General features: G+C 38.3%; 1 protein-coding gene across 2 annotated transcripts in view; it reads left to right on the top strand.

The window, feature by feature from the left end:
- LOC143742494 (uncharacterized) overlaps window positions 1-24,032 on the top strand; it is a 79,074-nt gene extending 55,042 nt beyond the window's left edge. The window contains exon 3 of one of the 2 annotated variants that reach the window (XM_077235375.1): window positions 21,672-24,032. In XM_077235375.1, coding sequence (XP_077091490.1) covers window positions 21,672-22,588 — 917 coding nt within the window. In that variant the 3' untranslated portion in view covers window positions 22,589-24,032. The remainder of the gene's footprint in view (window positions 1-21,671) is intronic. The other variant, XM_077235376.1, reaches the window with a different exon arrangement.
- Window positions 24,033-26,342: the final 2,310 nt, after the last annotated feature.

Raw genomic sequence — 26,342 nt, 5'->3', positions numbered from 1 at the left:
AGTTTCCCAAAGTGAGGCTTTCAGCATTTTGGTTGATGAGACTAAAGACCTAAGCAAAAAAGAACAGATGTCCTTTGTAATAAGATACTATTACAATGGGTCAGTATGTGAGAGCTTCCTTGCCTTTGAGGCAGCACAGCGCCTTGATGCTGCAGCACTTTCACAAAAAATAATTCAAATTTTGCAGAAGCATGGTCTTGACTACAAAAACCACCTTGTAGGGCAAGCATATGACGGAGCCTCAGTCATGAGCGGAAAAAACACAGGTGTGCAAGCACGCATAAAATCAGAGGCCCCATTAGCTTTTTATGTGCACTGCAATGCGCATTGTTTAAATTTAGTATTAGTTGACAGTGTGAAATGCATCCCTGAAGCTAATCGCTTCTTTTCTCTTTTGCAGAAACTCTATGTTTTTGTGTCAGGGTCATATGTGCACCAAAGATGGCTTGAGGTACAGAGGGAGATGTTTCAGGGGGCCCCAAGAGAGTTACAAAGACTGATAGAGACACGGTGGGCATGTAGGTATAATGCTTGCAAGACAGTGAGAGACAGACTGTCAGCCATCATACGTCTACTAAAAGAAATATCAGAAGAGCAAAATGGTGACAGAGCTGAAGAGGCAAGATGTTTATTAGCCCAAATAGATTTCAAGTTTGTTAGCCTCCTTGTAACATTCACCAGTGTTCTTGGTGAGATAAAATATCTGTCAGATATTTTACAGTCCCCACAACTTGATTTGGGCACAGCTGTCACACTTGTTGACTCTCTTGTTGACACATTGGAGAGTTACAGAGAGGGCTCTCTCTTTAATGACATCTGGGACAATACTTTAACTCTTACTGAGCAATGCAACATCAGTGCCACACCTTCAGGCCGTCAGGTCAGACCAAGCTCTTTGCTTGAAGGGCATTACTTGTTCACTCCAATAGTTCAAAGACAAGAGAGCACAGAGAAAGAGTCCTTTCGGACAGGTTTATTCATTCCAGCTATTGATGTGCTTCTCTCTGAGGTGAAGAGAAGATTTTCTAAAGAAAATTGTGTCATCATGAAAGGGATACAGGCCTTGAATCCGTGCAGTGCCATATTTTGTGAGAAAGATGTAGTGTTTCCATTTGCCTCACAATACAACTGCAGTACTGATGATCTACAATATGAGATCCCCCAGCTTAAGCGCATTCTTGAAAGGAAGCAAAGTAGTGGTCAGGAAACACCAAAGGCATTAATAGAGCTCACTGTCTTTTTGGAGCCATTTAAGGAGGTCTTCCACCAAATGTTTAAACTGTGCAAAATTGCACTTGCACTACCCGTGAGCACTGCATCCTGTGAGCGCAGTTTTTCTAAGCTAAAGTTAATCAAAACTGCCTTGAGAAGTACCATGAATGGTGAGCGTTTAAGCAATTTGGGTGTGTTGATTGTAGAATCAAGAAGGGCTTGGGCTATAAATCTTGATGACTTTGTGGATGTGTTTGCCAAAAAACATAGCAACAGGCGAATTAAGCTATTCTGACGGCTGGTTATCATAATCAGAGACTATTGATTCCTGTTTGGAAGTTCTTTTTGTAACAGTAATAATTATTTTTGTTTTACATTAAGTAAAGATATAAAAGTTTCTTACACATACTGTATAGCCTGGTAATCAGAATCAGACTATTGATCCCTGTTGGGAAAGTCCTGTTACATAAAGCAAAGATGTGATTGTTTCTGTCCTTGCTTTAATTTGTATCTGCCAGCATCTGCTTTTTCCCAGTAACTGTTTTGTTTGCAGTAAATGTACACCTTATGCCAAATATAATTGCAAAATAAAACAGAATTGTTGTGCAACTCAAAATGTTAACTGTACTGTAATTCGTCCATGCACATTATATCATTAGTAACATTAAATATAACACAATAAACCAAAGTATATTAGTAGAACTTTCCTTAAGTCTTTCTGATAGTTTACTACAACAGTAGAATAAAATTCTGAAATTATGGTTTATAGTTTTGGTGTGCACCCCAAGATTTTAAGTGGCCCCATCTGGCCACCCCTATGAAAAATTTCTGGAGGCGCCACTGATTGCAGCGACTTTTTTTGTGCATGTTCTGCAGACATGGTGACCATCCTCAATTAAGTTTCCCTCAAGACTTTTGTAAATGCCAAAATATGACCATTTGGTCCTCTTAAAAGGCTGAAAAATCTTCCGAGTACACACACTGCCTTCCGCCATTCCTTCTCTAATAAAAAAAAACTTTGCATGCCTGTCCCAGACTGTGGACAGGATTTATAGTGAGTTATTCAAATCGCAATAATCAAACACGGTTTTAATAATTACCTTTTAAACGATAATACTAACCATCTGTGCATTTTATCGTGGTTTATAGTGAAACTGGTAATCGTCACATCCCTAGCTATAACAGGGGGATTTACAAAAGGGGCATGGCAAAATACACTCAAAAGCCTATAAATCGTAAATAAAAACTCAGAACTTCACAAAAATTGGTGAGCATTTGTGACCACATCAACAAACATGAAACATTTTATGGAGCAAAGGACCATAGGTGGCGCTATAACATTTTTATCGCGATTCAAGCTTAACCGATTCAAAATCGATTCATAGAATTTCAAAAATAATTTTTTACATTTATTTAATTATTTTAAAAAACGTGCAGGGGTGGAGTGGCATTCGAGAGAGTCAGGATTTTTCCCGGTGGTCCGATAGGGTTTGCAAGGGCCAGTCTGATAATAGTTATTGCAAGTTGTTAGCAACACCATCCGGCAGCATGGTGTGCGGCCGCTGGTCAAACTGTGCAGCCTCTCAACTCAACCCGTAAATAAATGCATCGATCCGCAAATTTCGTTTGAGTTCTTTAATGGTCTAGTGGTAGATCTTTTGCCAAGCATGTCATAAGTTACGGGTTCTAATTCGCATTCGTATAGTTTTTCTCTCTCTCATCAAAACCGAATATGTTCATCAGTGGTTAGTCTATATCAAGCAGGGACACGTTTGTGTGTTTTATTTTGATTTCACCGGAACGAATAGAGAGTCTCTGCAACGGCGATAGATTGAAGAGTGAAGAATGTGCGCGAGCCACAAGAGAACAACTGTATATCCATGCAACTGATAACAGCGGCAACGAGCGCTCAGCTGGATCTCAAAAACAACAGATTTAAGAGCTAGATATCTTAATTAATAGCGAACTAAATGATTGCTCTGCTAGGTAACTGTAGATGTTTTATTTGTATTAGGTACATCTGTGCCTCAATGTTTAAAAAAGTAGTGGGGGACAATATCGATCCTGAGAAAAAGGGGTGAGGGCATGTCCCATCCATCCCACCCGCAAATCACGCCTAAGATACGACTTCACTGGATCTAAACAAATCAATATAACGATAGATGTTACCAGTAGCGGTGGCTTTTTTAATCTATTTAAAATAAATTTGCAAGGGTTCTATGACATTAGTATATTTTTAGGAATTTTAGTAAGTTCAATGTGCCCAGTCGAGTTTACATTTCAACAAGTAAACCTGGTTGCTGAAGTACTCCTTAAACCACATTTAGCATGATTGTTTGTTTGATCTGACTGCAGCACTTTAAAGCTAAATGTAAAAGATTTTTATTTAAGTTTTATTTTAAACTTGAATTAAATGTATTTAAAAGCTGTCCAAAGCTTGGCACTTTTAGGGCCCTATGATTTCCGTGATGCGGAAAACGCGGACGGAATCACGGAATTTACACACGAAAACGGAATTCTCTTATTCACGCGGAATCGCACGGAATTTGCATATATTTTGTTGCCATATTAAATAAACATTTTTTTTGTACTTCCTTTTCGTTTTTCAGTTTAAAACAATAAACGTAGAAAGGTTTCTACATAAACCGTGGCCAAATGGAATTTTTTTAAACATGTTGCCTAGTAACCAGACGTCCTCAAGTTCCCGCGTAAGGGAAAAAATGTCGAAGCGAGTGGCTCCTGATAAGGTAACGGTGGCGAAAAAATTAAGAAACTCTCAACTGACTGCTAAATACCGGGCTGAACAATACCCCAACGACTACTATGAGTCTGGACAACTGTTTTGTAAGTTTTGTCAACATACTGTTGACTGGACCCGCAAAGACACATGTAACGACCATTTGATATCAAAAGTTCATCTCAAGAACAAAGCTAAATCCACAACGGACAAATCCCTCCAGGTTACCATTGATGCAACGACAAAAACAATAGAAGCAAGGCGTGAGTTTGTGGAAGATTTTGTTGCAATGTGTGCTGAAGCTGACATACCGCTTGAGAAAATGAAGAGGATACGTCCGTTTCTTGTTAAACATTGCAAGCAGGGAGGCGCACTCCCAGAAAACCCCAGCAGCCTCAGGCAGACCCATCTGCCGCGGGTCTTTGACCAGCACATGCAAAAAGTGCTGCAAGAGATCCGTGGAAAGAAATTCTTCGTTGTTGTCAACGAAACCTCTGACAACCGAGATCGAAGTGTCCTCAACATTGTTATAGGTGAGCATCCAATTAGCTTTTATTTAGATAGGTTAATACAGCATATAAGCCTATTTTAACTAGGGATTATAAACAAATTTTAATATACAGGGATGCAAACAGCGCACTTCTTCTTGCTGCATATCTTTTACTCTGATGGCTGGGGTCTCCAACACGTCGCTCGCGAGCTACCAGTAGCTCGTGGCCTGATTGGAGGTAACTAGCTCGTCAAGGGGCCCTTCACATGTCGTGTCTTTTGCGCGCTCAAGTTCGTTACTTCCAGAGGTGGAAAGAGTAATAAAATATTCTACTCAAGTAAAAGTACTACTACTTCAATGAAATTTTACTTAAGTACAAGTAAAAGTACCGGTCTAAAAATCTACTCAAGTAAAAGTAAAAAGTAGCTCATTTAAAATTGACTCAGAGTAAAAGTTACTGAGTTACTTTTTTAACAGCGGGGGTGGGGTGGGGGACCCTCCCGTGTAGGGTTGTAATGGTATAAGATTTTCACAGTATGGTAACGTCTCAGAAAATATCACGGTTTACAGTATTAATCAATTGTTAAATAAATAAACTGTATTATTAAATTATGAGTATTATTATTATTATCATCAGTTAAAATGACAGTTAAATTAATGAAAACAGGATTTTTTTTTGGTTGAACAAATGCTTTTATTATAACAAACTTGAAATAATTTGTTTGTTTATTAAAATTTCAATAAAACATGTCTAATCAATTAAATTTGATAATTAATAATGAATTAGATTAACAACTTATTTTTAACATTAATAATTTATTAAAATGTTTAAGAATAATATTGTCCTATGAAATGTATTTTATTCAGAAAATTAATGTTTCTTTTTATTAGGGGTGTAACGATATTCGAACCAAACCGAAGAACCGCGATACAGAACCCACGATTCGAATGGCGATACTCTCATGGCGTACCGAACACGCCCCGCCCTGCAAGCTACCCCGGCCCCGCCCAGCCCGGCTAATTGATTGGACCTGGAATCAGTGTTGCCAAGTCCGCTTATTATAAGCGACTTCGGGCTTGTTTTTCTGTAAAGTCGCTTACAAATATTGGTAGTCGCGGGTCGCGTTTTTTTTGGGCTTGTTTCTAAAGTGTAGTTGCTTATTTGGGCTTGTTCTCAGCTCGTTGTCAAGCAGATATTTTCTATATGTTATTTAAACGTAGGAGTTTGTCTTGCCTGTTCCCTCTGTCTCTCCCCTTTCCCTATACACAGAGTTTTTTCCCCACCCACATCCTGCTTCTAATTGGCTCTGACCCAGATGGCAATAAGTACTAGCCAATCAGAGGCAGAGCAGGGCAATCGGTTTTTTTTCTGGTTAGGAAAACGTCAGTGAGTGACGTTTAAATGAAAATACGTGCGAGTCGCGACTGTCGCGACTGATGGTGACTGGACTGTAGGAGAGTTTTTATATATAAATTATATTTTAGATATTATAGATATAGATATTATAGTTTAATATTGTTTAACCCTTTAACTGTCACTCCCCCTTTTATCGCATAGACATGAAAATCACTATTCAAACTTAAATGGTTGTAATTCAAGAATGCTTTCGAATATAGACCTATGGTTGGTCTTGTTTTAAAGAAGACATTTGCCAGATTAATGTTGAAATGAAGTATTATGAAGTTATGAAAGTGAAACAGAAAAAAAGTTATACAAGTTTGAGTTTATGAAAATGAACAATGTAAAAATATCATTATTTATATTTTATATAAAATATATATATTACAAAATATATTTTACTCTAAAACTGCCAGAAAATGTAAGCCAAAAATCTGAAGAAGTTGTGTTCCAAATTTTAGGTTGATATCTCAAAAAATGAGCTTTCAGTAAGATTTTATTTGGCCGCAGTACCAACATTTTTCACTAGATGGACAGCCAAGCTTCATTACAGAAGAAAAATAAACTACCGTGTGCACAGTTTTACAAAACTAGGCACAGTTTACCAATCTGTCCACATGGATGTAAATTGACAATCTGTACCCACAGTTTAAAACTATCTGTCACCACGGATTGTAACAGTAGCGGTAGCGCGGGTAAACGCGAGTAAACGCGAGTAAACGCGATCATCTCTTCCTCAGTTACAGAATAAACATGAATGGACACCTGAAGATATATTGAAAAATACAGTATACTTACTGAAAGGCATCATAACTCGTGTAATCGCTCAATCAGTGTTTCATCAGCGCAAAGACATCAATAAAACTGCATAGCTTGTCACTAGCATTATATTTACCTCAGCAGGCTAGTGATTAAGTGTCCACAACTTGTTGGTTCCTAGAGAAATGAACTCTTGCACTAAATAAATGCACAATATTATCCTATATATTATATTTTACTTAACCTGTTAATTATATCTTGATTATTTAAAGTACGTTTAAAATATCTTTAATGAAAATGACAGCCACTGTGTAAATTATTATATTTCAATAACAAATTAGAGTAAAGTTAATGCAAAAACTGACAAAGACACAATTTTCTCATTAAACCACTGTTTAATTTTTTTTTTTAGCTTTCTAAACCGAACCGAACCGAGACATCAAAACCGTGGGAAAACCGAACCGTCAGTTTTGTGTATCGTTACACCCCTACTTTTTATGATTTAATCCAAATATATTATCAAAAACGGTGGTAGGCTAATCAAATGTAAATTTAAACTTGTGTCCTTTTATTTTTTGGGGAAGCGCTGCAAAAAAAAGATTTACTAAATTAAACCATGGACAAAAAAAAATATTCCTATAAATAATGTTCAAATAAAATGTATTATTATTGTTATTATTATTATTATTTTGAGAAGTAGGCTACGTTCTACTGTATGCCTACAATAGTAATATATTTCTGTCATAATTTCTCCTAGTAAAACCGAACTTTTATTTTGACGGGTTGTGAAGACCTGTAATAGTGTATTTGACAATGGATTTTCTCAAATAAAATTATGAAAATGCTCATTAGGCGTTCTCTCAGAGCAGCTCTGGAAATGTTCATGTATTCATATCCTCAAATTGTTTGTGAGACGCTGAAAACACCATGAACGTCACGAGTACTTGAGTATGTAGTAGACAAACGCAGCTCAGCAGAACAAATAGGGTTAACTTATATATTTACTTGCAGTATTTTTGTGCTTCGCTTAATTATCCACAGACCAAGTCGCGATTGAGTTTATTGCACAGTTCTACTTTCCATGTATTCATCCATCCATTATTTTGTATGTTTTGCGTGACATCTGCATTAAGTGAATTCCATTTTCATGACTGGATTCCGGGATTCCCTTTGCATCACGTAAATCGGGACATACCTTTATCTGCAGGAGGGATGGTGTCCTATATCCTCTTTTTGCAGCCACTTTGCGTCCACATTTTTTGCAAATTGGATATCTATCCTCGAGGACAACCACGCTTTTTTTCTACTTTTCATACTGGCCATAATTCGCTTGGCGCTTAGCTTTCAGCTTCAGCTGGGCGTCACCTTTTTTGCGCGTTTGTTCGGGTTTGTTCTCCCGCCCTTCAATCAATTCAGTAGTTTCCGGAGTGTGTGATCCCCCCCCTTGTATTATTATTTTTTACTCAGTAACGGATATGATTTCAAATGTAGCGAAGTACAATACTTCAAAGAAAACGTACTTAAGTAAAAGTAAAAGTACAGATTTTAAAAACTACTTTAAAAAGTAGAAGTACACAAAAAAACTACTCAATTACGTAACGCGAGTAAATGTAATTCGTTACTTTCCACCTCTGGTTACTTCAAATGTAGGCGTGCGGCAAGCGCGCTCATAATCGCTCATTTCTTCCAGGCGCAGCAAGATGAAAACACCTCAACTCTTCAGAATGCCGCAAGCACACCGCAGTTCATGTGACAAGAACCAACAAATCAGCTTCTCCCTTTCCGTCACAACATTGAAAGCTCAGTCAACATAAAGCATAGGGGTGCACCCATCTCTTCTCCGTAAATAAATCTTGTAACAGAGCTACAGCAAGCATTTTTCGGTGGTGGAAATCTATTAGCTACTAAAACTTTTTTGTCGTTGTCGAGAGCACAGTGCCCGGTTGCATAGCAACGACAGACGCCACAGGAAAATCGGACCGAATTTTACTATTAATAATAAAAGATAAGCTAATGTGCATTGTAAATGTCAGTAATTTATCTTTTTTGACTCATTATTTTTATAAACATGATTTAAAGGCTTAAATATGTGAGGTTTATCTTTTCATAAAACCTTTTTTGTCAAAACTTTATTTGAATTTAATTTTACCATATGTGCCTGTGTAAGTATCTAGATATTTGCCACGGGGCGAGGGCTTCGATTACCTCTCTTTTTTGACCATACATGTGTTTGCATCACTAAATATAGTAATATAAGTTTTATATATAATATTCTACTAGCCTAACCTACTACATTCATAATGAGCAAAGATAGGCTAGAAAGATAGATGAGAGATATCTTTTTTCCCTTTTCAATTCAACAGGCACTGAGGGAAAATACTTTCTAACTGATGTCATCTTCATGGAAAGCTGCAATTTTTCGACATTTTCACAGGCAGTACTGCAGTCACTTCATACCAGTCAGTTGGACTTGAATTTCATTCTGGCAGTGGTGACCGATAATGCATCATACTGTCTGAAAGCCTACAGAGAAGTACTGAAGGGAGTCATGCCTCACAGTGTCCATACAACCTGCTTATGTCATGTCATCAATTTGGTGGGAGAGACCTGGCAACACTACAAATACTTGAGTGAGGTTACAGCTCTTGTGATGTGGGTTAGGTCTGCCTTCTTCAAAAAGCCTGCAAGGAAGAGAAGATGGTTGTACTTCTTGACCATGAAGGAGGCTGAGAAACCCAAGGTACCCCCTGAGCCTGTAGGCACAAGGTGGAATAGCTGGTTTGAAGCAGTTCAATACCATGCTGAACATGTCCACCTTTACAAGGAGTTCTTCTTAGCTGAGAAGTCTTCTGCTCAGGTAGTAAGAAACATAATTGAGCTGGTTGAAACGGATGAAAAACAAGAGGCCCTCCACTTCAAGCTGACCTTCATCTCTGAAGGGTGTGGGAAACTGGTTACAGCTCTGACAGTTCTGGAGGGCACCCATACTCCTGTAGCAGTCTCTGCATACAACATCATGGAAGATCTTGGTTCCTTTTTAGTCAATGGAACAGCCAAAACCCTTGGCTTTGGGGTCAAAACTGATGAGCTGATGAACCAAATGAGCATGCCAAAGAAAAGGGATATGTTGGATCACCTTCACGATGGATTTCACATTGCATTTGAAAAATTTTCAAAGCACTGGGATGTCCATCCTGCCAAAAAAATATACAAGATGATCAGAGTGTTTGATCCCAGACAGGCTCCTGCTATGGAAAGGCAGATTGAAGCCTATGGCACACTTTGGGAATTGAGGACCCCGGCATCTCCAGAACTCAGTGAGCAGTGGGCCGCATATCAACACTGTGTCAGAAATGAAGGCATCTCAGCTTCCTGGGACCTGGCTGACTACTGGAAAGGAAAAAGCCAAAGATTTCCAGGCATTGCAAACATTGCAATGTCCTACATATACTTCCCAGTCAGTTCTGTTGACTGTGAGAGGAGTTTCAGCAAGTACAAGACACTGCTCACTGACAAGAGAGAGTCTCTTACTGAGCTTAACACCAAGTGCCTTACCATCATGTACTTCAATGGAGATGTGTGCAAAAGATGGGAAATGCGTTAGAAAGCAACACATGCCTGCTTGTATCTACAAGTACTTTTACGTTATGAAAAATTCTATTTTGCCTGTGTTCTTTGGACATCGATCTGCACATACATGGAAAAAAAGTACTTTGCTAAATGTTAGTACACGTAAAATCAGTACTTATTCCGCTGTGTAATCCTACCTCTTTCCCCTGATGCCCAGTTACAGAGAGCCATGTTGGAGCACTAATGTAATGGAAAATACAGCTGATTCAAATATGATGTGATTTTTTTTTTGTAGATAAAAAATACATTGTTCCGCTTACATGCAGGATTAATATTCATCAATTTGTTTAGAATTAATATTCATCAATCCTACCTTGTAACTGTTCATGTTACTGTTATTTTTGGCCAGAGATTTGTTGAAGTTTCGGCTGAATTTTGGAGAATTTTGAATGTGCTTTAATGAATATATTAAGTTTAAATAAAAAAGCTGAATTGTGAGTTTATGTAACTTCACTTCTAAGCAGTATTGACCTTTAAAAATTCAAAGAAAACAAGCAAATCCGAAAAATCCGAAAGGGCTACAAATAAATCCAAAAAAACGGAATTTGAAAAAAAATAAAACGGAATTTGAGAAAAAATAAAATGGATTTCATAGGGCCCTACACTTTGCACTTTTTAGTTGCAAAAGTTTTTATTTTTGTATGAAGACAGTTTCTTTTCTTTTAAATTGTATGTCTACTACAATCAATCACATAGGAAAAAGTAAACTACATTTACATACTGTAAATCGTTTTTTGAATCAAGAATCGTTTTTCAATCGAAAATCGATTTTGAATCGAATCTTGAGAGTAAAAATCATTATTGAATTGTGACATTTTCTGAATCGTGCACCCCTAGTAAATTGCCTGTATTGGCTGTAAATGGTCTTTTCCATCTATTATGTCAGTAGTTACATGCTTGCTAAATAAAACTTAATGTCTTAAATGCTTTTGTGCTTAAAGGCCTTAAATGCTTGAACCCCGATAAATGCTGCTTGCAGCTTTAATTTTGTTTTGTTTTTTACATATTATTATTATTATTATTATTTTTTACAATTTATGTAGCAAATATTGTGAGATCTAAACATCATTGGTTCAAACGCACGCTGGAGCTTTTGTGTTATTTAAATGATACAATCTTCTGTATGTGCGTTGATCCAGTGAAAAATGTCTAAAGTAGACCGTTTGAATGATGCCCTCACTTGTCGATCTCTTAATGTATTTTACAAGTCAGCATGTGCTAGTGACAGATGCTTGGCAAGGTTTGATGGTTCTTAATCAGAGTCTTCGGGTTAGGGAAGGGTCCGAGTCTTTTTTTCTTCCTGTCAGTCCAATAGAGACTACGCTGTCAGTACCGGACAGAGAAATGATTAGTTCGTCTAGTTCGGGTTCGGCCGGGTCCGGGTCTTTCGTTCTTCCCGTCAGTCCCATAGAGACTATGCTGTCAGTACCGGAAAGAGAAATGATTAGTTCAATTCTTCGGTTTCGAGTCGTTCGTTTTTCAAGTCAGACTCACAAACCCATGGCACTATGCAGGCACAGAAATGATTAGTTCATATTTCGATTCTGAGTCCTTCGTTCTTTTGTCACGTGACAGCCCTATCAAATACTTAACTACCTTTGTGTTATTTCTGAATAAAAACTAAAAACACACCAAAGATGCACACAAAACATTTAACAAAAAAAGAAACGGACAGGGACAATAATAAGATGGAACTTTTTTATTTTTCAGATGATGTTTATTACACATATATTTTGATAATTTTATGTTAATTCCCAAAATATAAAACAATATACATTCAGACGCAGTCAATAATTCAAATGTTTTATTTGATGCGAGATACCAGCTGTCACGTAACAAAAGAACGAAGGACTCAAGATGAACTAATCATTTCTGTTTCTCCATAGTGCTATATTTGTGAGTCTGACTTGAAGAACGAACGACTCGAAACGAAGAGATGAACTAATCATTTCTCTTTCCGGTACTGACAGCATAGTCTCTATGGGACTGACAGGAAGAACGAAAGACTCTGACCCGGCCGAACCCGAACCAGACGAACTAATCATTTCTCTTTCCGGTACTGACAGCATTTTCTCTTCTTCTGCTGCAGTCAGTGCATTTGTGTGTGGCTGCTGTGTCACACCACATGGCCCACAGACACTGACGAGTCGACATCGACAACTAAGTAATGTTTTGAAGTTCGAACCCGAAGACACAAGAGGCGGAGAATCAGGTGAACTAACAGACTGCAATAGCTTGAACTTAAGACCCAACTAATCAATTAACATCTCGGTTTCTTATAATTTGGCTTTGGCTGCATTACCCTATAGTTTATTTTTATTTATTTATTTCAAATGGAATCAACATTTTCTAGGCTACTAGATGTTTTGGGCTATTTAACATGACATTTTAATTATATTCTGCTGAAATGAACGAAATGACTCGAAAAAAGATCATGTGCTGAACAAGACTCAAAGATCTGAGTCAGTAAAATGATCCGAACTTCCCACCACTACTCTCTTAGCAATGGCTTCATCGAGATTGTTCATTAAATAGTGAATAGACCTATTTTTATGAGCACCCATTGTTTATTTGCCATTTTGTGCAATTTGTGTATTAGACGGTGGGCCGAGGGGGGATTTCGTGTTTTCAGATGATCTCTGGGGATGGATAACCCAGTTTTTTATATATAACTACTACACTTTTCAACAAAGCAAATAAAATTTGTTGCCACTCACATACTTTGCACATTACTATAATATCGGTAACTTTCTCCAGGTTATTTTCCCGGCGAATAGTGCAGGCGGCTACGTGTGGGGTCCGACATGCGTGACGTATTTTTTGCCTTCATCCAATAGCGTGCGTGGGAAAGTGTCGGTGTTGGTGACGCGTTTGTCAACACACGGGCGCGCTGATATGAAGTTGCTGTCTGACTCTGTGCACATCTTTTCGAGAAGTGATTTTAGCCTAGGAAAGATTGAACTTGTTAACTCATTTTGCCCACTTATGCTACATATTCAGTTTGAGACAAAATGTGAATGTAGAGGTAACGTTATGCATTCTCACTGTTTTTATTTTATGTAACCATCTTTTGTCATACGATGTCCTGTCATTTCGTTGTAATCTTTAATAAATATACCGTTCTGATTTCACACATTTAGTCCATGGTATTGCTTGGAAACACAACATCATAAAAACCATAGACATCTACAACAGGATACAACGTTAAAATAGCCTAAATATAAAGTTATGAAACTTTACTTTGCCATCAGCCAAAACGATTTGCCAAGGAACAAATTATAGATTAATGAGACCAAAGATCACCTGTTAGATATACACAAGTCGAATTATATATCATGTTTAACCACTAGACATCAGAGCCAGCGGCAAACGTCAGAAGCACTAGCCGAGGTAAGGCTGTTCCAGGTGGGGTACATGAGCGCTGAGCGCCCGGATCTCTCACTCCGAAAACGTCAGATAAAAAATTTAAATAGGCTCTATCTTTACGAATAAACCATAGATTTGAGCTTTAGACAACTACATTGTCGACTGAAAAACTATTAAAACTACATTTCGTGACACAATAACAGTAGTATTTTGAAATTTCTAATTATATAATGGCCAAATACAACCAGAAACAAATTTTCAGTCTTGCTTGTGAAAAGTAATTGCTCGAGACCTGTTTTCAATTGTGTGGCGATTTGTACAGCCCCAAGCAGCACACGAAACACATTTTTCTCAATTCCCGGTATGAAATCTATGGGAAAGTTGCCCTCCGCAATATGGTTGCACCGTTGACGTACGCTCCAGCGTGTATATATATATATATATATATATATATATATATATATATATATATATATTAAATATAAATGTGCAATGTATTAGCAGTAGCCTTATAAGAGCGTAATAGATATGGATTTCCAGTATTATCAAACACATAAAGTTATGTGCAGTGTAGTAGCAGTAACAGTATAATAGTACAAATAATATAGATATATACAGTGTATTAACAGTAATATAATAAAAACATCCTGCAAAAATGTACCCTTCCAATTATGGCATTATTAACATCAACAAGGCCAGACACCTGAACGCTGTGAAACTGGTTTATTAACCATGTTAAGGGAACAGGTGAAACCAAAGGAGGATGAGTTTTCCCCTGCTTAAAGTTTCAAACCATTTCTTTAATCAGTGATGTGGGGATCAATCTATTGTTTTGCACTTTTTTTAGTGGTAGAGGCAGAGGATGGTGAGGCAACTCCAGTAAAAACACGGGCTCTGAGGTCTAATGCCCGTGATCTCTACACGTCCAAGCAGGCCCCACACCTGCTTCCAGTACAATGCATTATTTGCAAACATGAAAAGTACAAGGTTCAGAAACACACCAGGAAAAGGGTAAAAGAAAAACTAACACAGTGTGAAACACTCCATGCCGGGAAATTGCTTCTCGCCGCTGAAGGGAGAAGGGATGAGTCTCTCCTTCTCCATATCCAAGGCAGGGACTTGGTGGCTAGTGAATCACGGTATCACTTCACCTGCTATCGAGATTATACCCGGTACCTGACCACACAAAAAAATGAGAGAACAGAAACAAACATCTATGAAAATGGATACAAGCACTTCTGCAAAACAGTCATTGAGGAGAGGCTTTTAAAACACCGCGAAGTGCTTCAACTGTCAAAGCTGAATTTGCTGTTAAAAAAAACTGTGGAAGAAACAGAGGGAGTGAACATTGCAGCTTTTAAGGCACATTCACTTAAGGCAACACTTCAAAAGTCTCATCCCTTCTTGAAATTCCTGCAGGCATCCACAACCTATCTTGTATTTGTGGACAATCTGTCAGCTGACGAGATTGTGCATGAAGTGGCTGTCTCCTCTGCTTCCTCCTCATCTGAAGAAAGTGAAGGAGAAATGATAAGTCAAGAAGCTATTGAAAATGCCATCATCAACACAAATGATTCTCGGGTGTTATATCATGCAGCAATGATACTCAAAGAAATCATTCAAAAGACATCAAAAAGATCACCAAAGCTTCCATGGCCTCCCATAGCAGGTGACCTCACACTGGAAAATGCCCGGAGTGTAGTGCCTCACCAGCTTTTTAACTTTATTGCATGGACATCAGGAATGTCATTACAACCATCAGATGAACGTGTTGATGTCACTTCAGAGGACAGCAGAAAGATAGTGTCCACTTGTCAGGAAATTATTACCTTGGCACCAGAGGACGGTGGCTCATGCCAAAACAGTGCTCACTTGCAAATGGCAGTTCGGCATATGACTGGCTCTGCACAGCTTATAGGGTTGTTAAATGGTCTGGGTCACTGCTCATCCAATTCCCAGGTCCTTGAGCATGATACTGCCCTTGCTCACCTACAAATGGAGATAAGAGAAATATACATCCCTGAAAACATCAGTGCTGAAGTGCCAGTGACTCTTGTCTGGGATAATAATGACTTTGGAGAGGAAACTCTTTCAGGTAAAGGGACAACACATAATACCAATGGTATAATAATTCAGAGGGCCATAAACAGTTATACAGCATCCTTACCAGACACATTACCCAGACAGAGAACACGAGAACGGTCTGTTCATCCTCCTCCACTGAATATTTCAACCTACACAAGAGGAAAGCGGTCTGGTCCACATAATTTTGCATTGAAGATAGATCTCCAGCAGGACCAATACAGATATGCCCAAACTACCGGCAGAAGAATTGATGCTGCATTCTTTTTACTGAAAGTACCTGAGGCCCAGGGCAAAGTCCTTCCTGGATGGACAGGGTTTAATATCATGTTAAAGGAAGACACAGTCCTGCCATCTACATATGTTGGCTACCTGCCAGTGATTGACGCCAGCCCGACTGATCTCAACACTGTCCACACCATCTTGAGCCGCTCCATTGCCATTGCTGACAGCTTGAAACAAAAAGAAGTTGTTTTAGTTATGGATCAAGCCATATATGCCAAGGCCCAAGAGATCCGTTGGCAAACAAATTCTTACTCTGAGAGAATTGTAGTGAGGATGGGAGAGTTCCACACAGCAATGGCATATCTTTCATGCATTGGAAAGTTGTATGGTGATGCTGGCTTTCAGGACATCTTGATCGAGTCTGACCTGGTGGCAGCAGGCTCAATCGATGGAGTGATCTCCGGCCATCACTACAACAGGAGCATACGGGCTCACAAACTCCTGATGGAAGCACTCCAGAAACTGCGCTGGTGGGCATACTTGGACACACTGACACAAGAACAAAACGCAGCTGCTTTAAAAGTAGCAACAGATATGCAGGATTGTTTTCCCTGTGAAGAGTTCAAGGTCATGCTAACATCACACACATTTCAGCAATTACTGCAAGGCTATGAAGAATTTGTGGTGAAAAACAACTGTAACCACACATTCGCATTTTGGAGCACATACCTTGACATGATGGAAGATTTGCTTCTTTTCATCAGGGCAACAAGAGAGGGGAACTGGGCTCTCCATTTGTCCACTGTGCAAATTATGCTGCCCTGGTTTTTTGCCTGTGATAAAGTAAATTATGCCAGGTATTTGACGGCATATTGGGCTGAAATGACCAACCTAGAAGACACACACCCTTCAGCACACCAGCAGCTTCTTTCAGGTGACTTTGTGGCACAAAGACATCAAAGTCATGGTTTCGCCGGCACTGCGTGTGATCAAGTCATTGAGCAAACAGCCAATCGTGACTCAAAGACAAAGGGAGGCATTAGTGGGTTCTCTCTGAACAAGGGTGCAGTTCACCGCTGGACCCTAACACAACATGAGCGGGCAGCAATCACTTTTGAATGCAAAACAATGGCAGGAAAGTGCCCGGTAGGACATCTTAACTCTGAGCTAGACAACACTCGAATGCAGAGAGATCAGGCTGATGTGATGAACATTGTGGTCACTATCCAAAATATGATTAATCCTTTTGACCCATTGCTGGACGGAGAGTCTCTTTGTCTCATCTCTTCTGGCCAACAGGCATCAGAAAATGTTGCCACAGATTTACTAGGGGCTAAACAAAGAGGTGTAATGGCACTCACTGAATTCTGTGAAAAAAGGATCGTCAATGGCGAAGAATCATTCCATGACCCTATAAAGAAAATGAAAATGAAAACATTCAAAGACACTGGCCAAAGTACAGTCACAAAACTTAGAGGAAAAGAAATCACCCTAACATCACATCGCAACTTGTTTGCAAGGCTAATTGTTGTGGGCAGTGTTAGGCAAATTAACATTGATGAAATGCTCACTTACAGTTTGAGTCCTTTTCCACAGTCAATTTCCAACTTTGATGGGTCTCTGGTCAAAACCAACAAAGCTAAGCTGATGCACATCTTGCTCGATGAGATCAGCCCGCCTGCAACAGTGAGTGACATTCCTGATGGCTCAGTTTGGATTTGGGATGCTATGGCTCTGGTGCAACAACTAAAGCCACAGCCAACATTTGGGTTGTATGCGGATCATGTACTAGGCACATTAGTTCACTCAGCTAAGGCAACCAAGTCAACAGAGCTTCATTTTGTATGCGACACATACAGCGACCTGAGCATCAAAAATGCTGAGCGTAGTCGGCGCACAGAACAGGACTACCAAAAAATCAAAATATATGGAGATGACCAAAAAACCCCAAAGCAGTGGAAAAAATTCCTGGCATGTGGCCAAAATAAAGAAAACTTACTGGAGTATTTCTTTCAACATTGGAGCTCATCTGCAAAGAACATAATTGACAATATAACCATCATTGTTGCACATGGAAGCAAGTGTCACGCAATTAAGATGAATGGGAGCTAAACTGACCTTGAGATACTGGAACTCAAAGACCTAGAGACAAGTCAAGAGGAGGCAGACACCAGAATGATACTGCACGCGGTCCATGCAGCCAAACACAGCCGTGACCTGGTAATCAAGAGCCCAGACACCGATGTCTTTGTGCTGGCTCTGGCTTTCTGTAGCCACATTGATGGCCACCTCCATTTCCATACTGCCAAGGGGAGAGACACACACATTACTGACATTACCAAGCTACATGCACATCTTGGCGAAGACAAATGTGATGCCCTTGTAGGTCTGCATGCCCTTTCTGGATGTAACACTGTGAGCTCTGCATAAGGTTGGGAAAGCAAAAGCATACAAAAAACTAAGCTCAAAAACGGAATACATCCCTATGTTTAGAGAACTAGGAACAAGTTTCACCCCATCACCAGAACTATGTGAGGCTCTGGAAGCTTACACGTGTGACCTATATGACCAAAAGGACTGCCAAGATGTCAATATTGCAAGGGCTAAACTGTTCAAATCAGGTAAATGTTCTGAGAGAGACTTGCCTCCAAACAAAGACTCCTTGCATAAACACATCCAGCGGGCAAGCTATCAGGCTGCAATACACAGAAGGAGTCTTGAGTGCATGCCAGACATTCCTCCTCCTGTAAATCATGGCTGGAAGATGGTAGGAGATTTCTACGGAGTGGACTGGATGACATACTGGAACTTGTGCACTGCTCATGTAAAAAAACAAATTGTGTTAAGGGTAGATGCACATGTAAACTGCATGAGCTGCCATGTACAAACCTCTGTCAGTGTGTAAACTGTGACAATAAGTCACTTGAAGATGACTAGGACACATGTGGTTATGTAAATACACATGTGGGGAGGGGTGTGTGTGTGTGTGTTGGCTACTCCAGCAGAAGTAAATCTGTACGATGTTTATGTACATTATAACTCTGCTCTGTTTGATAGCATATGTTCTTTGATAGTCTAATCTTATTTCTATTACATGCCGTTCTTCTTGAGCTCTTAGCTCTCCGGTTATAATATTGGCTGCTTGCTGACCCTTTAATGTTATGTCAGATATAACTGATAATTAAATATGTTTTATACATCAAGAGGTTCATGTTTACCTTGAGTTTTTGGCGAACGTTTGCAAAACAGTCTGAGGTAATTATCCGCGGATGTCGTAGTTTTGGTTCAGAGCTGTGACCTAACGTTAGACATGCTAGCTACTGCCAGTTAGCCAGCTGAAACTACCCTACTTAAAACGACACTAACGAGACGCTTACATACGTTTGAACAACACAGTGTACAAAACAAACAATTGTCATAGATATCATATTCTAATTAAATGAATACTTACAATCACAAAAACAATGTCCTTGGCGATTGTCACTATGCTGCCGCCGCAGATGCTGTTCGTGTCTGACAGCTGAATCATCCGTGTAACAACTGTTCTAAATAAACTACATCTGATTGGTTAATAATAATCCTATGTCAGTATCAGGCTTGGGAGGGTTACTTTAAAAATGTATTCCGTTACAGTTACAAATCACGTCATAAAGTATTCAGTAACGTAATCCAAGTACCACAATATGAAAGTAATGTAACTGATTACTTTTGGATTACTTCAAGGACAGATATTATTTTAAAAAACAGCAACTTTTATTTATTAAGAATTTAACAGCCCTGAATAAATCTTTATGCAAAGGACTATACAGACATCTAGTGGCTACAGTATGGTATTACAGATTATTTTGTTTTATTTTTAACTTGACATGTACAAGGAAAAAATAAAATGGAAATGTTTCTTCAACAGGAAAATAGAGAATACAAATTCATTTTTTTCAAGCAAATATATTAAGAAACAATTTTTAGACAATGGAAATGTTTCGTCAACAGGAAAATAGAGAATACAAATTCCTTTTTTTCAAGCAAATATAATAAAGAATTTTTAGACAATGGAAATGTTTCTTCAACAGGAAAATTCCCTGTGTACAACCATGTTGTTGGCATTTTCTTCTTTAAAAACAAAATAGCAGTGGATTTTTCAAGAAATGAAAGCATTTTTACCCGTGGGCAACATCGTTTCTAGCAGCAGTGATTCAATCTGTGTCTGAGGAGATTGTTGTAGAGAGCTGTTATTTTGCGCATGCACCAGCGGGTGGCACACGTGACTCGTGTCGTGAGTCATTAATCAAGCAACGCTTAATATAGTGTTATCATGCAAAAAAAAAAGATTTATTTTGTTTTAAATGAAACCATTGTAATCCTGAAAGTATCCCCCTTTTTTCAAAAAGTAACTATAATCTGATTACTACGTTTTTTGACATAACTGTAACGAATTACAGTTACTGGATTTTTGTATCCTGATTACATAACGCCGTTACATGTATTCCGTTACTCCCCAATCCTGGTCAGTATCTTGCCACGCTATTGGCTCGACTGATATAAAGTAGGTCAATAAAAGCCTGTTCTCGGAGATTCCTCCGACCTGAGAAAACAAAGTAGGTCAATAAAAGCCTGTTCCCAGAGATTCCTCAGACCTGCATTATCAAAGAGAAACAAAGCCCAGCTGTTCTTGAGTCATCATCTATACCACCAAATGGTAAAACATTTGTGTGAACTTTCTGTTGTACCTAAATTAGACATTTAATGCATTTGTAACACTACATTTCCCCCTTTGAGAGTTCTAATAACTCTCACATTATATACAAATTTAAACACTTAAAAGTTAATTCTTGTAATTTGTGATCGTTACAGGCACATGCTTCTGTGTTGGTGTTTCTGACACAGAAACAAACATGCAATTTTAGGGTCCGTGACGTTCTTACGGGTAGTAGTCTTTTCTGGTAGGAACTGTGATTTTCTCATTTGTTGAATGAAACACTTGATACTGTGGACGCATAGATAGTACGCCAGTAGAACAAATAACAACATAATTGCTATTTCCTTTATCCACAGCCAGGGTTTACCAATCAAGTTTCCGAACCATGAGAAATTATCTTCAGTCATCTGGTGTAATTTTGCTGAAAGATCAAGAATGTCTTGTTGGATTTGTGCAAGTTCTCTGTTGGATCCATTGACCCGGTGCAGCACTCAGGTCCAATGATGGTGCAGGCTCCTCCTTGCGTTGCTAGAATGTAATCCAAGGCCACTCTGTTCTGTAAGTTCATTATCTTGTGCGAAGCGAGAGTGTCTGTGATGTTACTGGTACGACAATCTTGATCATGTTGATGGATGACTGAAGGTTTCGTATGTGAGTCTCTGCGTTGTGTATTTTTTTTTTTTTATGATAGTAGATAAATGTCTTCATTTATGGAAAGATGTCATGTTTTCAAAAGATCATCAGTGAAATCTAATGATAATGTCCCTCAGTTGAAGTGTATACAAGCAGAAAACCAGAGGACCTAATACTGAGACCTGTGGCACCCCATACTTGTGTTGATGAAATGGTGAAATGTATTCATTTATCAAAAGATTTCATGTTGTCCAAAGATCTAATAGCACTAGAAGAGGCTATTAGTTGTAAGTTATAAGATGTTATAAGATATTAGTTATAAGATGATTTATGTTGGTTTTGATGCTTAATTGCTTTCAGGTTGGTTTGATGTACAGTATGTGTCTTTGTGCCTATAAAATTCTGGTTAATTTGTATTTGTCGTTGTTTTTTATGGTTTTAGGCCTAATGGCACTGAAAGCGGAGTGTCAAGAGCTGGATGAAATGGAAGAGACAAATCAGTATGAAAAACATAATGATTTCATGACTGGAGAAAAATCCACACAGACTGAAAAGGCTTCCCCACAAAAAGGATCTCAGAAGACCGGATCCAACAGTTATTTCACCTGCCGTCAGTGCGAAAAGAGTTTCAATCAAAAACAAAACCTTGAAGTCCACATGAGAATTCACACTGGAGAGAAGCCTTTCACCTGCCAGCAGTGTGGAAAAAGTTTCACTCAAAAACAAAACCTTAAAGTACACATGAGAGTTCACACTGGAGAGAAGCCTTATACCTGCCAAGAGTGTGGACAGAGTTTTACACATAAAGGAAACCTTAATACTCACATGAGAAGTCACACTGGAGAGAGCTCTTTCACCTGCCAGCTGTGTGGGAAGAGCTTCTCACGAAAAGAAAGTCTTCAGACTCACATGAGAATTCACACAGGAGAGAAGCCGTTCACATGTTTTCAGTGTGGAAAGAGTTTCCGATGTAAAGTAAACCTTAACTGCCACATGAGGATTCACTCAAGAGAGAAAAGTTTTATATGTCATCAGTGTGGGATGAGTTTCACAGAAAGCAATCACCTTAAGAATCATGTAGTAATTCACATCGGAGAGAAGCCTTTCATGTGCTATCACTGTGGAAAGACTTGCTCAAACAATGCAATTCTAGAGGTTCACATAAGAGTTCACACTGGAGAAAGACCTTACATCTGCCCTCAGTGTGGAAAGAGTTTCACACTTAAAGGAAACCTTAACATTCACATGAGGCTTCACACTGGAGAGAGGCCTTTCACTTGTCTTCAGTGTGAAAGGAGTTTCACATTTCACACAGACCTGAAACGTCATTTGCAAACTCATTCTGAAAAGAAATTGTAGTTTTCCTTAGTGTGGATTGCTCAGGTTTACGAAAAAGAGCATTCACTCTGGAAGAATACTATTTAATTTTGATCAGTGTAATAAAAAATGGTCATCAAAATTATAGATAGACCTGAAATGTCATGAACATGTGAGACCTTTGTGTGGAGTTTGAACTTTATTGGTAATTTAAAATGGCAAAATAAATTACGAATCGTTGTTAAAGTAATTTAGATTATATAAAGGTTTAACTCATATATTTGATTATTTAATACAACGAAAGCAACATTATTGAATAAATTACCTTCCCTATTGCCTTGAAATTCCACAACGTAAATTAATATATAAAAAATTAAGTATATAGATTGAACACGTTATATTGCAGACGTCTGCTAAAATGCTTTTAACTATTATAACTATTCACACATTCAGAACCTACACTTTCTCTACACCAGACACGAGCGGCAAGAGCAAAAGACAATAGAACCCATTATTATTAGTGATGCTGCGCTTGCACTGCATGAGGCATGATGCGACACAACAAATCCCAGACAGTAAACTGACGCTTTTTGAATGTTTCTGCATGTACTGATTGTTGAATCTGCATTTGAAAATCGTCACGTGTATGAATCACCTTGTATTTGTAAATTTTTGTACTTTCTTGACAGGACTCAATTTGTATGTGGGTCTGCCCAGGGCTGCGTTTCCCAAAAGCATCGTAAGTCTAAGTTGATCATAGAACAATTGCAATCAGTGGTCCCTACAACCAAATTAGGCTTACAATGCTTTTGGGAAACGCAGCCCAGAGCTGTTAAAAAATAGTTGCAACAACATTTGATCTCAACACCACATTGTTACCCAGTTTATGTGGCTCTCAATAGTTCCAAACAAAGCCATGCTGTCCTAACCTTAACTGTTTGAATGGATTTAAGCGGGACAGACCACAGCAGCGATTTTCAGTCAAAATTAAAGGGGTGGTAAAACACGATTTCACTTTTCTAACTTTAGCTAGTGTGTAATGTTGCTGTTCGAGCATAAACAACATCTGCAAAGTTACAGCGCTCAAAGTTCAAAGCAAAGGGAGATATTTGCTTTAAAAAAATTCAATTTCTAAGGACTACAGCAAACGACCGGTTTTGGACTACACGACATTCATCCGGGGTTGCTGACGTCAGTAAACCCCATTATTTACATGAACCCCTCCTCCGAGAATACTTAATAAGCGGGGCGAGGCCATTTCATATTGCTGTTTTGGAGATGAGTTTAAACAATTGTGGCGAGTTCAATGCAAGATTCGCACATCGGCTTGTTCTGAAAGATGGAGCAGTTCCAACTTTATAAACAGAAGCTGTTGTTTACGTGCCACAAACTGTAAGTATGATTTATTTTTTGTCGATGTGTTTTCCTGTAATAGTTTGTATTGTTAATTGTACGTTGTAGCAAGGAAATAAACAAATGACAACGCTGTTTGGCTCTGCTGGTTTGTTAAATGCTCATTCTTACTTAACATTATCCGACAAACAGCTAACGTTACAAACTTTTTTTTTAATCTCAACAGCGAACTTGGAATTAGTATAGATTATTCTTTGATTAAAGCTTTTATGTTTATCTACATGCTTGTTTATCTACAAGCATGATAAACATGGTTCTGTGTTTGATTGGCTACTGTAGTAAAGCCAATGTTTACTGTTCATTGGGGGTTAATAGTTCTTGCGACAGATATTTGGCTTCGTTCTAAAAATACAAAAGTAATAGTGCCATACAGTCAGTAACGATCACTATAGATCCACAGTCTTTACTCAAAAAAATCCCTTTGAGGACTGTAGTATAATTTGTTAGAACGATTAACGATTGTTAGACGAATAAGACATCAACAACAAAAAACAAACCTTTCTGAAACGTCGTTTAACAGCCGTTCTTGAACAGGTTCTGCTCGATCATCTTCACTTGCATTCTCTGGGTCCGATTCGGCTCAAATTGGTATGGTTTTATTGACGCCATTGTTTATAATACACCAAAGCACAAAATACCGGTAAAGGTAAGGGGCGTGACGTTTCCGACGTTTCCACACTAGACGGTTAGCGAATCATAACACACTGGGCCAGCTAACCAATCTGAGCCCATTGCGTATTTTTGAGGGACTGGCTTCATAGAACCCGGAAACCATCAGACCGTTTTTACAAAGAGGAATAGAGCAGTGTAGAATAAAGGCAAAATATATGAAAAATAATGCAATTTTTAAAAAACACAATCAAGCCTTCGAAAAAATGCGTTTTACCACCCCTTTAAAAGGATAATTCAACCGAAAATGTAATAAATGTCATCAATTACTCGCCCTCATGTCATTCTAAAACCGTAAAACTTTCGTTCATCTAAAAAAATGCAAATGAAGATATTTTAAATGAAATTTAGAGATTTCTGTCTCTCCATTGACACTGCACGCAACTACAACTTTGTTGCTTCAAAAAGTTACTAAAGAGATCGTAAAATTAATCTATATAAACTGAGTGGTTTAGTCCAAATTTTCTGAAGAGACTTTATATGATGACCAGATTTAATTTAGGATTGTATTCAAATATAAACATTGATCAGCGAACATAAGCTCAACCGTACTTGCTTGAAGCACGAGAACAAACCTAATTGGTTCTTGCGGAAGCTCAAACGGGCTGCGTAACACATGAGTATGAACCTTATTGGTTCTTGCAAGTCAAGCAAACATGCTTGAGGTTTTGTTTACCATATCTGATGTGAATGTTGAGGAATGTTTATATGTGAAAAAAAGCCTAAATTAAATGTGTTCAGTGTATAGAGTGATCATGTCTCTTCAGAAAACTAAACCGCTTGATTCTTATGGATTAGTTTTATCTGTTTCAAAGATGAACAGAAGTCTTACGGGTTTGGAACAACATGATGGTGCGTAAATGATATCATTTGTTTAGGGGGTGAACTAACTCTCATGCCTAATGTGAATTTATTTCATTTACTACATTTATAGTATAATTTTTTTCTGGGGATTGATGAAGAGAACGTTTATCAATTGTTCTGTTTAAGTTTGAAAATAATACTGTACAAACAAATGTTTCATCTCAAAACAAAAGCAACTGTTTGCATTAATCTTTTTGAGTTATGAAATTGTTCAATCAACAAATTACACAGTTTAAGAAACTTAATTAGTAGCAAAACACAAATTTGTAAATTGATTACTCCAAAAAAGTAATTGTTCCAGTTTAAATTACATATAATTTAGTAGTGGCCCTGGCCCTAGAGTTTAGCTCCAACCCAAATAAAACTTACCTGTCTATAGCTTTCTATTAATCCTGAAGATTAGCTTGTTCAAGTGTTTTTGTTTAGGTTTAGAGCTAAATTCTCAAGGAGAGTAGATCTCGGGGGCCAGAGTGGGCCACCCCTGGTGTAGTGAACCAGAGAAGTCATCTGCCTATGACCAGCTACAACTCCTTCCACCAAATGATGGTGTGAAATATTGAAATACTCTGAATGAAATATTCTGAATTATCAATCCACAATCTGACCTGTGATGCAGCCTGGAATCATAATCACATAATGAATATTACAGACTCTATATGAATTATGACATTATTGTCTTCTGTAGAGCTGCTTATAGCTGAATTGAATATTAATTTTACTGTCACTGAACTAAATAAACACTGAATTGACTGTCACTATTGTCTTTTTTAGAGCTGCTTTCACAGCAGAATTGAATTCTGTTAGCATCGTTGATCATTATTTTCCTGTTTATCACTGTAAAGTTGCTTTG

This window comes from Siphateles boraxobius, unplaced genomic scaffold, assembly GCF_051911475.1.
Source record: "Siphateles boraxobius isolate OS27281-9 unplaced genomic scaffold, OSU_SipBor_1 19, whole genome shotgun sequence".
In the NCBI taxonomy this organism is placed as follows: domain Eukaryota; kingdom Metazoa; phylum Chordata; class Actinopteri; order Cypriniformes; family Leuciscidae; genus Siphateles; species Siphateles boraxobius.
This window is presented reverse-complemented; position numbering and strand designations above follow the sequence as displayed.